Genomic DNA, 15,828 nt, shown 5'->3' on the forward strand with positions numbered 1-15,828 from the left:
GCAGAATACATTTTTGTTAAAACATTCTATTTTGCTAACAGCAGTTATTAACTTGGACGAAGGCGGTAGTACAGCTAATATATATATATATATATATATATATATATATATATATATACTAGATGGTGGCCCGATTCTAACGCAATGGGTATTCTAAAATATGTATGTGCAGTAGTTTATCTATGAAGATTTCAGAATAATGCAATGAATGCACAGGATTCGGCCAGCCGGGCGTGACCAATTAGCGAAGTGTGGTTCAAATCCTGCGCCAATTCGCGGCCGGACTGCATCTGTCGCTGATTGGTCACACCCGGCCGGCCGCGAACAATTAGTGAAGCCAGGGCCACATCCAGGTTTTTGAGTGGCGAAAGAGTCTCACAGCCCACGTAGCATATAACACAGCCCACGTAGTATATAGCACAGCCATGTAGTATATAGAACAGCTACATAGTATATAACACAGCCACGTAGTATATAGCTCAGCCAAATAGTATATTGCACAGCCACGTAGTATATTGCACAGCCATGTAGTATATAGCACAGCCCATAGAATATATAGCACAGCCCACGTAGTATATAGCACAGCCCACGTAGTATATAGCACAGCCCATGCAGTATATAACATAGCCCACGTAGTATATAACACAGCCACAAAGTATATTGCACAGCCGCATAGTATATAGCACAGCCCACCTAGTATATAGCACAGTGATGCAGTATATAACAAAGCCCACGCAGTATATAACACAGCCCACGTAGTTTATAACACAGCTCATGTAGTATATAACACAGCTCACGTAGTATATAACACAGCCAACGTAGTATATAGCAATGTGGGCACCATATCCCTGTTAAAAAAAAAAAGAATTAAAATAAAAAATAGTTGTATACTTATCTTCCGGCGGCCCCCGAATCCAGCCCCGGCCTTTAGCGATGCTCCTCGCGACGCTGCATTCCCAGTAATGCCTTGCGGCAATAACCCGTGATGATGTAGCGGTCGCAATGATGAGCTCCCGAATTGTACACACACTACTAACATTAATAGTGAGGGATATGTAAAAATATAAGGGATATGAAGTGGTTTACTGTATGTAAACCATGTCTCATATCCTGTCAGGTTTGATAAGGGATAGCAAAAGCCGACAATTGAATTACCGGCTTTTACGCTATCTAGCTCTGTATTAAATATAAATATATATATATGTGTGTGTCAATGACATATATATATATATACCTATTCTATGTGTACACATTTATGCTATCTATTCTATTCTAACCAGTGTGATTTTACTGTACACTGCACTGAATTACCGGCTTTTCTATAGAACACCGGCAGATTATTTCTCGCAAGTCACACGCATGGTCCGTGTGTAATCCTTATTTTTCTCGCCCCCATAGTCTTTCATTGGCGGATTTTTTGCACAATACGCTGACAAACACAGCATGCTGCAAGTTTCTCAGTTCGTAAAATAAGGCTGAGAAGTATACGGCTGATGGAAGCTGCCCCATAGAGAAACATTGGTCCGTGTGCAATGCATTGTTTTTGTGCCTCTTGCTCGTCTATATTCCTCTTTAGTGTGACGCCGGCCTAAGACCCTTCTTATAGCAGGATCTAACAAGCCACAGTACCCTGGGGTTATCAGATGACCTTCGGGTACCATGGCAATGATCGGCACCCACAGTTACAATCACAGGCTGTCCATTCTGTCAAAGGGGGTCTTTTAACACCCTTTTAACCACTTAGACTCGGCTGTTCAAAGGGTTAATCGGCCTCAAACTGAGACAAAACTGTCCAGGGCCAGTGTCGCAGTATGTGAGCTGTCATGTAGAGCTGTCACCTACGGGAATTTCGCCTGTGGGGGGGCACGGCTCACGTTATCCCAAACTTCATTTTAAAAGGGGATTCGCAATAAAGCTCCTTAATGGGTGCAGTTTTAATGCATATTGGTGGTCATTAAGGTGCTAATCTCTGACCAAACTCTGTTGGTAAAAACTGACACACTGACCAAACTCTGACACTGATCAAACACACTGATCAATTTTGGACTTTTGTGCATAAGACAAATCACTGGCATGTGTAGGAGGCCTCAGTGTGTGATCTACATGCTTACTAGTTGAAGAATAGAAGCCAACATCCAGTGGAAAATCTATTAGAAAACAAAAACAAAGAAGACTATGCAATCACTTTGGTCACCAACATGTGGTGACTTTAGTTCTCATTAAAAACATTAAAATCTTAAGGGCATTTTCAAAGAATGCAAAATCATGGTACAAAAATGCGTAGCTTTTGCCAAAATTTCAGAAAATCACTGCAAAAACTATATATTTTTGTTTGTTCCTTTGCTAAATTGTGATAAAAAGACAAAGTTATCCCATTGTATGAATATACCTTTTATGACCATACTATTCATAATTTCATTTGCATAAAATTCACATACAAGACTGCAGGAGGAATTGTCTCTTCTAATCCTCCCAGGCACTTATGTTTGTGGCTTGCTCTCATTATTTGTAGGATCTAGGTCCACTAAATCAGTGCTTCCTTTACTGCAAATTGGGCATTACTAGTGAGACACCATCTAATTATTGAGAGGCAAAGAACGACAAGCAGTTTTCGTAAAAAATAATCATTTGATTCAGGTGTACATCCTTTTCATTTTGTCACGCATAGTGAGGCCTCTATAGTCAAAGTCTTAGAAGCTTGACTCTCTTAGTGAAATAATTAGTTAATTGGGTGGAGAAACAAAGGCAGAAAAAAACATGAGATTGAGTTAACTTTAATAAATTCTATTCTAATTATTATTATTTTTATTTCTACAGTTGAACCAACCACTATTCCAGGTAACATAAATTATGTTAATATGTAATATGTTAAGTTTTGAACGCTTGCAGAAAATAGCCTGGTCCGCTTGGATGTGACAACCCACCGGCTGTACTGAATACCCTCTCTGACAGTACAAACGATGTAGGACCTGACACTGCCTGCATAGCAAACAGGGTCACTTTTTGTCATTGTTCCAATCTGCTGAGCCAAAAGTTCATGGGATCAGAGTTCAGGGTCCCTGCTCGAGAAAAGACACAGATGGACAAGCAGTTTTCACAAAAGTGACCATTTGATGCAGAGCCAATTCTCTTTGTGGAGAAAACTGTACATTATAAACATATTTGGCGTATTTTGTGCCTATTTTATTGATATAATAGAATAGGAGACAAATAAAGAAATGTAACATTCTTTTTTTAAAGGGGTTGTCCAATGTAAAGGAAATTTTCGGCAAGGCCTGTAGCTTGCCAAATCTTAAGTAGAGTCTCTCCTGTTTCTGAGTAGAATCTGTTGTATGAAGTGGCTAACATTCTGGGTAACGTGTAAACGAAAGTGGGCAAATCGTATTTATGCAATCATGTGATGACCACGGGAACCAGCAAGTGAAGTAAAAATAGTGTGTGTGTGTACATTGCACAGCATTAGGAGATGGAAAGATTCAGGTACTTGCTGACAATTTTCTCAGGTCAACAACCCTTTTTATTTTGGCACATATAGTGAGATCTCAGTATTAAAAATTTGAGAAGTGTTGCTCTACTAGGCAGATGGTCAGGTAAAAAGGTGGAGAAACAAAGGCAAAAGGAATGACTTTTAGTTAACTTTAATAAATTCTAATCTAATTCAGCTTCTTTTTATTTCCGCAGCTGAACCTACCACTATAGAAGGTAACATCAACTAGATTTTATTTTTAAAATGTTGTTATTATTATCATTTATTGTTATACGAATTTGAACTGTTTAAACTTTGTAATTCATCCAAAATTCATTACTTTTTTTTACGGAACTGGACAAGGTTAGCTAGTTTCAAAGTAAAAAAGCAATGGCTTTTCACCAATACTTGAAAATGACAGTAAATACTTTAGGAGCCATTTCATGTCTGTGTACGCTGAAGTAATTACACTTCCAATCATCAGTACCTATACTACGCACTGTACAAAAGCAGGAGATGTGTGTGAGTGTCTAGGGGTAGTGGCAGCAACGCATAGGAAAGGACAGGCCAAAAAGATGTCTGGCTCTATCGGAGCCAGCTCAGGTATGCATAGAAGCAGTACAGTAGAGATGACATGATTGACAGGATGTTGAGGCCTACCAGACTGTGTACCGTTGGAACTGGAAGATTAGTGTAGAAAAGAACTAGTGGCATGCTTGGCTGATCAAATCATTGGCATCAGCTGTGGGTGAATGAAAGTTGGCACTGACCCATGCCTGATTCATTTTAGGTAGTTTAGTTAGTGTTATATTCTTGAGTAGAGATGAGCGAACGTGTTCGGGAAACGTTCGTCAATCTCAAATTCGGCATGAACGTACCACATTCAGATTCGTCTTCGCTTTAACAAGCATTTTTACTCAAAGTTGGCAAAAGTCAGTCACAGTTCGGTAAATCATCATGTTTCCACTAATGTTTCTGTTATTACTATGATAGTGATCCTATATGATGAGCGGGGGGGACGTGTTTAATGGGGCTAAGGGGTGTGGAAAAGTTAGAGGAGCGGTGCGCTCTTTTTTTTAACCCTTAACTTTATGTGTGTTGATTTCACCAACCAATCAGGGCTCAGAAACCATCCACAACATCATGACACAAGGTCTTCTGTGATTGGCTGCCAAAGTCACATGTCCCTGGCCATATAAAAAGAGGACATCTTGCTTAGCTGGTGCCAGTTGCTCAGTGTCACCGTGCAGAGAGGTCGCTCCTGCGCTAGTGCTGGCGCTGAATGTGAACTTGTGAGTTAACTAGATATGTCCTGTCCTGTGTGAAATTGATCTTCCAGCATCAAACTAGATTGTGCAAATACTGTGTGGCAGTCTCCAGAAGCCCCATTACCTACTGTAAATGTAAATCGTCTGTGATAAAACTGTGTGTCAGAGACAAATCAGAAGGCCAGATTTCCACCTAAAAATCATTAGGCCTATAATTGAGGTGCAAAGAATGAGAATTCGGCACTCCAAAACTTGATCCAAAATATGATAAGTTTATTTATTATGTATCCACTTTTGACGTTTTGGCCTACATTGGTCTTTTTCAGAACTATAAACAATTAACAATCAGAAAAATATATCAAGCAAATTATATATGTCATTACAATAATATATCATACTAGATGGTGGCCAGATTCTAACGCATCGGGTATTCTAGAATATGCATGTCCACGTAGCATATTGCCCAGCCACGTAGTATTTTGGCCAACCACGTAGTATATTGCCCAGCCACGTAGTATATTGCCCAGTCACATAGTATATTGCCCAGCCACGTAGTATATTGTCCAGCCACGTAGTATATTGCCCAGTGACGTAGTATATTGCCCAGTGACGTAGTATATTGGCCCACCACGTAGTATATTGCCCAGTCACGTAGTATATTGCCCAGCCACGTAGTATATTGCCCAGTGACATAGTATATTGCGTAGCCACGTAGTATATTGTCCAGTTACATAGTATATTGTGCAGCCACATAGTATATTGCCTAGTTACATAGTATATTGCCCAGTGACGTAGTATATTGCGCAGCCTTGTAGCATATTGCCCAGTTATGCAGTATATTGCCAAGTGACGTAGTGTATTGCCCAGTGACGTAGTATACCAAACAGAGCCACGTAGTATATTGCACAGTGAAGTAGTATACAGCACAGAGCAACATAGTATATTGCCCAGTGACGTAGTATTTTGCCCAGTTACGTATATTGCCCAGTGACGTAGTATACAGCACAGAGCCACGTAGTATATTGCACATTGACGTAGTATACAGCACAGAGCCACGTAGTATATTGCACAGTGACGTAGTATACAGCACAGAGCCACGTAGTATATTGGCCAGTCACGTAGTATATTGCCCAGTTACGTAGTATATTGCCCAGTGATGTAGTATACAGCACAGAGCCATGTAGTATATTGCACAGTGAAGTAGTATACAGCACAGAGCCACGTAGTATATTGGCAAATCATGTAGTATATTGCCCAGCTGCGTAGTATATTGCCCAGCCACGTTTGTCACAGGTTAAAAAAAAAAAAACATATACTCAGCTTTCCGAGGGCCCCTTGTAGTCCACGGCAGCTTCCGGTCCCAGGGTTGGTATGAGCGCAGGACCTGTGATGACGTCGCGGTCACATGACCGTGACGTCATGGCAGGTCTTTCTAGCGCAGGCGCGCAGGGCCTGTGATGACGTCACGGTCACATGACCATGACGTCATGGCAGGTCCTTCTCGCGCAGGCGCGCAGGGCCTGTGATGACGTCGCGGTCACAAGACCGTGACATCATGGCAGGTCCTTCTCCCATACCATCTTTGCCACCGGAACCTGCAACAGAAGATGGCGGCCAGTGCGAGCGGCTCATAGGACTACAGAGGGTAAGTATAGCAGGTTTTTGGGGTTTTTTATTATTTTTAACATTACATTTTTTACTGTTGATGCCGCATAGGCAGCGTCAATAGTAAAAATTTGGGGACACACAGGGTTAATAGCGGCGGTAACGGAGTGTGTTACCCGCTGCATAACGCGGTCCGTTACCGCCAGCATTAACCCTGTGTTAGCGGTGACCGAAGGGGAGAGTGCGGGCGACAGGCACTGACTGCGGGGAGTAAGGAGCGGCCATTTTCTTCCGGACTGTGCCCGTCGCTGATTGGTCGCGGCAGCCATGACAGGCAGCTGGCGAGACCAATCAGCGAATGAATAACCATGACAGAAAGACAGACAGACAGACAGAAGGACAGACGGAAGTGACCCTTAGACAATTATATAGTAGATAGTGTATAAGGATCATATTAACAAGAATACATACAGTTAGGGCCAGAAATATTTGGACAGTGACACAAGTTTTGTTATTTTAGCTGTTTACAAAAACATGTTCAGAAATACAATTATATATATAATATGGGCTGAAAGTGCACACTCCCAGCTGCAATATGATAGTTTCCACATCCAAATCGGAGAAAGGGTTTAGGAATCATAGCTCTGTAATGCATAGCGTCCTCTTTTTCAAGGGACCAAAAGTAATTGGACAATGGACTCTAAGGGCTGCAATTAACTCTGAAGGCGTCTCCCTCGTTAACCTGTAATCAATGAAGTAGTTAAAAGGTCAGGGGTGGATTCCAGGTGTGTGGTTTTGCATTTGGAAGCTGTTGCTGTGAGCAGACAACATGCGGTCAAAGGAACTCTCAATTGAGGTGAAGCAGAACATCCTGAGGCTGAAAAAAAAAGAAAAAATCCATCAGAGAGATAGCAGACATGCTTGGAGTAGCAAAATCAACAGTTGGGTACATTCTGAGAAAAAAGGAATTGACTGGTGAGCTTGGCAACTCAAAAAGGCCTGGGCGTCCACGGATGACAACAGTGGTGGATGATCGCCGCATACTTAATTTGGTGAAGAAGAACCCGTTCACAACATCAACTGAAGTCCAGAACACTCTCAGTGAAGTAGGTGTATCTGTCTCTAAGTCAACAGTAAAGAGAAGACTCCATGACAGTAAATACAAAGGGTTCACATCTAGATGCAAACCATTCATCAATACCAAAAATAGACAGGCCAGAGTTAAATTTGCAGAAAAACACCTCAAGAAGCCAGCTCAGTTCTGGAAAAGTATTCTATGGACAGATGAGACAAAGATCAACCTGTACCAGAATGATGGGAAGAAAAAAGTTTGGAGAAGAAAGGGAACGGCACATGATCCAAGGCACACCACATCAGTGGCGGACACTGACAGCTTTGGGCCCCTGTGCAAGAAATTTGTCTGGGCCCCCCGCCCTGCCCAGCATGCTGCTTATGATGAGTGCAATCTGGCTCCGAGCAACAAACCAGATTGCCCTCATTATCAAAGGTTAAGATTTGGTTCTGCTGGTTCCAGTGCAGTCAGACTTGCAGTCAGGTGACAACTAGTGTTCGCTGTCAGTGAATAGAACACTGCAGACTCTCTAGTTGGCACAAGACAGCAAGTGTGCGCAGTGCATCCTCTTGGTTATGTGATTACTGTGGGAACCAGCAGAGCCTGACCATGTACCTATATATTGTATTACATTATATGTCTGGTATCTGATAAAATACTACAAATAAAAGTATGGAATCGTGTAGTAGACTGCATTATTCCATACAACAGTATCATGTAAAAGACGTACTACAGGGAGGGCCCCCACACAGCTCTCCCTATATACAATTTGTGCCCTCACAGAGTCCCCGATGAAATCTGGATGCAGGTCAGCTGTATATTGCGACCTGCGGACCAGTGTTTCTGGGTGTTTTGTTATCACAGATAGCCCGGTCCGATTTCCACATTTTGCCCAGGTCTGTTATATATGAGCCATATACTAATCTGTGTACTAGATGTTACGTACTATACCACTGATGGCGAACCTTTTAGAGTCCGAGTGCCCAAACTGCAATCTAAAATCCACTTACGGTATTTATTGCAAAGTGCCAACACAGCAATTTAACCGGAATACTGTGGTTTTAGATTAGAAAATCTCCTACATTAGCACACCATAGCAAAGAGCTTGTAAGCACTGCACTCCAAGCCAAAGATACTAGCCACCGATTGCAGTGGAGGTCTGTTCTTGAGAATGAAGAGGATTTTTATTCCAAAGTAATATTGCCAAGTTGTTTGTTTTTTACAGCCTCTTTGCAATTGTAACCCTTTATCATGATGAGAATAACCCTTTAAGCCAGGCATGTCAAACTCTATTCACATATTCCTCCATACAGTGAAATGGGCCTCACATAGTGCTCCATACTGTATAATGGCCCCACATGATGGTGCCTACTGTATAATGACCATATATGATGCTCCATACTGTATAATGGCCACACATGATGCTCCATACTGTATAATGGCCACACAAGATGCTCAATACTGTATAATGGCCACACATGATGCTCCATACTGTATAATGGCCATATATGATGCTGCCTACTGTGCAATGGCCACACATGATGCTTCATACTGTATAATGGCCCCACATGATGCTGTGTACTGTATAATGGCCACATATGATGCTCCATACTGTATAATGGCCACACATGATGCTCCACACTGTATGTGATGGCCCTACATGATACTACATACTGTATAATGGCCACACATGATGCTCCATACTGTATAATGGTCACACATGATGATCCATACTGTATAATGGCCACATATGATGCTCCATACTGTATAATGGCCCCACATGTTGATGCTCAATACTGTATAATGGCCCCACATGATGAAGCATACTTTATAATGGCCCAACATGATGATGCATACCGTATAATGGCCCCACATGATGATGCATACTTTATAATGGCCCCACATGATACATACAGTATAATGGCCACATATGATGCTCCATACTGTATAATGACCCCACATGATGATGCTTAATACTGTATAATGGCCCCACATGATGGTACATAGAGTATGATGGCCCCACATGATGCTGCATACAGTATAATGGCCAAATATGATGCTGCATACATTATAATGGCCACATATGACGCTGCATACAGTATAATGGCCACACATGATGATGCATACAATATAATAGCCCCACATGATGCTGCATACAGTATAATGGCCAAATATGATGCTGCATACATTATAATGGCCACATATGATGCTACATACAGTATAATGGCCCCATATACTGCTCCATACTGTGTAATGGCCTTGCATTACAAAAAAAATACTCACCTCTGTCCGTTCCAACACTGATCTAGTCTCTTCATATATCAGTCCTACCTGTGGGCATGCGCACCATCTCGGCAATAGTGCCGCCGTCACTCTCCTCAGATCGCGCACCATCCCCGTCCTCAGCAAGAGCGCAGACTGATGGAACGGCGTGCGGCCTGATGGGAGAGTTGGGCTGCATGTCCACTGTCCAGATTACATCCGGATTAGCTGCGGATTGAATGCTGCGTACAACAGCAGAGCCACGTAGTATATTGCCCAGTCACGTAGTATATTGCCCAGCCACGTAGTATATTGCCCGGCCATGTAGTATATTGTCCAGCTACGTAGTATATTGCCTGGCGACGTAGTATATTGCCCAGTTACATTGTATATTGCCCAGCGACGTAGTATATTGCCCAGTTACATTGTATATTGCCCAGCCACGTAGTATATTGCCCAGACACATAGTATACAGCAGAGCCACGTAGTATATTGCCCAGACACATAGTATACAGCAGAGCCACGTAGTATATTGCCCAGACACATAGTATACAGCAGAGCCACGTAGTATATTGCCCAGACACACAGTATACAGCAGAGCCACGTAGTATATTGCCCAGACACATAGTATACAGCAGAGCCACGTAGTATATTGCCCAGACACATAGTATACAGCAGAGCCACGTAGTATATTGCCCAGACACATAGTATACAGCAGAGCCACGTAGTATATTGCCCAGACACATAGTATACAGCAGAGCCACGTAGTATATTGCTGTGACTTATTGCTGCAGCTTCAGCTTACATACAGATCGGGTGACGCTGGAGCCGGGACCTTATCTGTATGTAAGTTTATGGTGCAATAAATCTCAGTACAGTACAGATAGATCCTCTGCAGAAAGCAGATAAGAAAGCAGGAATTAGATGAAGTCCGTCACATACCTCCTGCCCCGACCCCCTGGCTCGCTCTCTGCCAACTTCTTCTCTCCTCTCCAGGCCTCGGGCAGAGTGAAACAGGCGCACTGGTGACGTCAGATCAGCAGACACACAGCCTGCTGTCTGCAATGGGGGATGCCGGCCGGCACTTGTACACTGCTAATACAGTGCGGGCCCGGGCCTGCATCGATCTACAGCGGCAGCAGAAAGCCCCTGTCTGCAAGGGCCCCCTCCACCTCCGGGCCCCGGTGCGGCTGCACCGGTTGAACCGGCGGTAGGTCCGCCCCTGCACCACATCCTCTGTAAAACATGGTGGAGGCAACGTGATGGCATGGGCATGCATGGCTTTCAATGGCACTGGGTCACTTGTGTTTATTGATGACATAAGAGCAGACAAGAGTAGCCGGATGAATTCTGAAGTGTACCGGGATATACTTTCAGCCCAGATTCAGCCAAATGCTGCAAAGTTGATTGGACGGCGCTTCATAGTACAGATGGACAATGACCCCAAGCATACAGCCAAAGCTACCCAGGAGTTCATGAGTGCCAAAAAGTGGAACATTCTGCAATGGCCAAGTCAATCTCCAGATCTAAACCCAATTGAGCATGCATTTCACTTGCTCAAATCCAGACTTAAGACGGAAAGACCCACAAACAAGCAAGACCTGAAGGCTGCGGCTGTAAAGGCCTGGCAAAGCATTAAGAAGGAGGAAACCCAGCGTTTGGTGATGTCCATGGGTTCCAGACTTAAGGCAGTGATTGCCTCCAAAGGATTTGCAACAAAATATTGAAAATAAAAATATTTTGTTTGGGTTATGTTTATTTGTCCAATTACTTTTGACCTCCTAAAATGTGGAGTGTTTGTAAAGAAATGTGTACATTTCCTACATTTTCTATCAGATATTTTTGTTCAACCCTTCAAATTAAACGTTACAATCTGCACTTGAATTCTGTTGTAGAGGTTTCATTTCAAATCCAATGTGGTGGCATGCAGAGCCCAACTCGCGAAAATTGTGTCACTGTCCAAATATTTCTGGCCCTAACTGTACCACAATTATTAATGAATGAAGCAAAATGAAAAACATACATGATAATCAGCTAGAGATTTTAACCTACAGAGATTTGATAGAACGTGATAACCAGAACAATATAACAAAAGACCCCATTGGTAGAATATATGGTCTCAACCATCACCAAATATAATCAGGAGAAACTGGAAAAAATTAAGAAAACGATTTTACCTTGACACTGCTCAGTGTAATTAGAGGAGTTAATGGAGGCTGTAAAGAAAACACACACTCTTCATTCTAACGAACATTTCTATTAGTTATGACAAGTTGTCAATAACTTGTAATTCATTATCATAGCCTTTACTCAGCAGTAATGTAAATCCATAGAGGCCGAAAAATATATCAGAAACATGTGCTTTGACAAAGCACGTCCATGCTAGCAGAATGGCGCTCACTAAATGCAGTGTGCTCGCTTGCTTAAATAGAAGACCACTTGTATATTCCTTGTGTGGACCCTCCTGGTTGTGACGCACTTCTGATAACAGCGCGTTACGTGTTTTGGGCCTGATCGCGTCACCGGACGTGACATGTGAACAGATGAGTGTCACTTCAGCTTGCTATACTGGTGAGAAACCAGCGCATTAGCTGCATCCACACATCACTGGAATTAATGCGAAAATAAGTATGTGTCACCTCCTACCCCATATTGGTGGAAAAATCGACAGTACGAGTGTGTCAAAGACTATAGGTGCAAACTATGACCCAATGATGATCTAGTCTTTATGGACAAACCATTAGCAATCTAAAATACATTATATCTATAATGAAACGGGGCCCAGATAAGGAATGACATACTTAGAAAATGATTGGAATAATAAGTAAACTAATAAAATAATATAGTATCTATAATATAACGCTGGGAGCGTCACTCTGTCCGAAGCCTTTATAGACTGCGCAGGCGCAAGCGCCGGCGCAGTCTGGGCCTCACAGAGTGACGCTCCCGGGAGATCGCGATGTGCGTTCACACTGAACGCACACCGCGATCTCCAACAGAGAAGCAGGGACCGCCAGGAGGGTGAGTATATTCATATATTCACCTGGCCCCGTTCCACCGCTGAGCGCCGCCATCTTCCCGGTCTTCGGCCTGTGACCTTCAGTTCAGAGGGCGCGATGACGCGCTTAATGCGCGCAGGCGCCGCCCTCTGACTGAACAGTCACAGCCCGGAGACCGGGAAGATGGCGGCGCCCAGCGCTGGAACGCAGGACAGGTGAATATAGTAAGTGCTGGGGGGGCCTGAGCTGGCGGCGATACCGGCACCTGACCCCCACAGCGTGCCGGTGTCCCCGCTCAGGCCCCCCAGCACTCGGCGCCGAGCGGGTCAGAGGCAGTATGGGGACGCAGGATGGAGCAGCACATAAGGATGGGGACGCAGGATGGAGCAGCACATAAGGATGGGGACGCAGGATGGAGCAGCACATAACAGGATGGGGACTCAGGATGGGAGCAGCACATAACAGGATGGGGACGCAGGATGGAGCAGCACATGACAGGATGGGGACGCAGGATGGAGCAGCACATGACAGGATGGGGACGCAGGATGGAGCAGCACATACCAGGATGGAGACCATATACCAATATAAATGCTCGCCACCCGGGCGTAGAATGGGTTCAATAGCTAGTTATAATATAAAAAGCACTGCCACATAACCTTTTTTGTTTTAATATTGGAGTGTAGCCACGAGCCCAATTACTCCAAATCGTTTGTGATAAAACTTCCAGAGATAAATCAGAAGGCCAAATATCCACTTAAATATGGGGACGCAGGATGGAGCAGCACATGACAGGATGGGGACGCAGGATGGAGCAGCACATAAGGATGGGGACGCAGGATGGGAGCAGCCCATAACAGGATGGGGACGCAGGATGGAGCAGCACATGACAAGATGGGGACGCAGGATGGAGCAGCACATGACAGGATGGGGACGCAGGATGGAGCAGCACATGACAGGATGGGGACGCAGGATGGAGCAGCACATGACAGGATGGGGACGCAGGATGGAGCAGCACATAAGGATGGGGACGCAGGATGGGTGCAGCGCATGACAGGATGGGGACGCAGGATGGGAGCAGCGCATGACAGGATGGGGACGCAGGATGGGAGCAGCGCATGACAGGATGGGGACGCAGGATGGGAGCAGCACATGACAGGATGGGAACGCAGGATGGGAGCAGCACATGACAGGATGGGGACGCAGGATGGGAGCAGCGCATCACAGGATGGGGACGCAGGATGGGAGCAGCGCATGACAGGATGGGGACGCAGGATGGAGCAGCGCATGACAGGATGGGGACGCAGGATGGGAGCAGCACATGACAGAATGGAGGCGCAGGATGGAGCAGCACATGACAGGATGGGGACGCAGGATGGGAGCAGCGCATGACAGGATGGGGACGCAGGATGGAGCAGCGCATGACAGGATGGAGACGCAGGATGGGAGCAGCACATGACAGAATGGAGGCGCAGGATGGAGCAGCGCATGACAGGATGGGGACGCAGGATGGGAGCAGCGCATCACAGGATGGGAGCAGCGCATGACAGGATGGGGACGCAGGATGGGAGCAGCGCATGACAGGATGGGGATGCAGGATGGGAGCAGCGCATGACAGGATGGGGACGCAGGATGGGAGCAGCGCATCACAGGATGGGAGCAGCGCATCACAGGATGGGGACGCAGGATGGGAGCAGCGCATGACAGGATGGGGACGCAGGATGGGAGCAGCGCATGACAGGATGGGGACGCAGGATGGAGCAGCACATGACAGGATGGGGACGCAGGATGGAGCAGCACATGACAGGATGTGGACGCAGGATGGAGCAGCGCATACCAGGATGGAGACCATATACCAATATAAATGCTCGCCACCCGGACGTAGAACGGGTTCAATAGCTAGTTATAATATAAAAAGCACTGCCACATAACCTTTTTTGTTTTAATATTGGAGTGTAGCCACGAGCCCAATTACTCCAAATCGTTTGTGATAAAACTTCCAGAGATAAATCAGAAGGCCAAATATCCACTTAAATATCGTTAGGAATAATATTGGGGTGCAGCTTGGAGGGCCAATAAACTAATGCAAATTGTCTGCTATAAAAATGTGTTTCAGTTGCAAACTAGAAGGCCAGATTTCCACTTTAATATCATCAGACCTAATATTGTGGCACAGCCGCAAGGCCAAATCAGCTAATCTGAATCAATTGTGATAAAACTGTGTTTCAGTGGCAAATCAGAAGGCCAGATTTCCACTTAAAAATCGTTAGGTTTAACAGTGTTTTTCAGGCACACTCTCTAATAAAATAAATATTGATTGTTCATTTAGTAATAGGTGACTGACAGCTGTGGGCCTAAGGTTGTGTAACGGCAGGTTACAAGAGGGGAAGACTACTTACAACATGAGTGGGAAAAAGCGAGGTCGTGGAGGAAGGGGGAGTAAGCTTGCTGTTCGACGTGTACGTGCGTTAGGTGTTAGTGTTAATGTTAATGAAGGTTCAACTGAACAAACTCCATCTTGTCCTATCCAAAGACCACTGACAACATCTGTTACTGGACGGGCAACTCGACTCCCTCTTGTTTGGCAGCTGTACAGCAGTACACCTTGTACTGTATATGAGGCTCGGAAAAAGCATGTGCTACAGTGGATATCAAACACTGCATCAAGTGGCCTCTCCAACCACCCTCTTTTCCCCCGCATCAAAAATTTCCAAAGGTCCAACTGACTGTGGGGAACCACAGATGGGCCATTCTGCAGAGCTGTTCACCTTCTACTCCAAGGGTATCAGAGGTCTGTTCCAAAGAATCACAGAATCCAGAGGAGGAAAGCATCTGCACTGATGCCAACATCTCAGAGACAAAAATTGCAATAATTTTACAACTACATGCATGAACCGGCACATGCGCGATCAACATGCCTTAGTGTGGGAATCTCACTGCACTAAAATGTGGACTAACGAGCCTCACCAAGCACCGGCCATCCCATCAACCCTATCTGCTGCTTCTTACTCCTCCGTCATCATGCCAAGTTTTCTCACACAGGTCTCCCGCCTCAGAAACTACAATTGTTTTCCTCCTACAGTCAGAGTGAGTAAGTGCCCATCAGCTGTTATGGAAGTAGACATGACTGCTGCTTTTTTGTCACCTAGCACAACACAT

At 44.7% G+C, this 15,828-nt stretch overlaps 1 protein-coding gene across 17 annotated transcripts in view; it reads left to right on the forward strand.

Annotated features, from left to right (window-relative positions):
* LOC138681740 (scavenger receptor cysteine-rich domain-containing protein DMBT1-like) overlaps positions 1-15,828 on the forward strand; it is a 491,932-nt gene that overhangs the window by 240,725 nt on the left and 235,379 nt on the right. For all 17 annotated transcript variants that reach the window (XM_069769545.1, XM_069725880.1, XM_069769547.1 and 14 more), the window contains 2 exons: positions 2,818-2,838; positions 3,682-3,702. In XM_069769545.1, the coding sequence (XP_069625646.1) occupies positions 2,818-2,838; positions 3,682-3,702 (42 nt within the window). The remainder of the gene's footprint in view (positions 1-2,817; positions 2,839-3,681; positions 3,703-15,828) is intronic.

The sequence above is a fragment of the Ranitomeya imitator genome, chromosome 5, assembly GCF_032444005.1.
Source record: "Ranitomeya imitator isolate aRanImi1 chromosome 5, aRanImi1.pri, whole genome shotgun sequence".
Classification (NCBI taxonomy): Eukaryota; Metazoa; Chordata; class Amphibia; order Anura; family Dendrobatidae; genus Ranitomeya; species Ranitomeya imitator.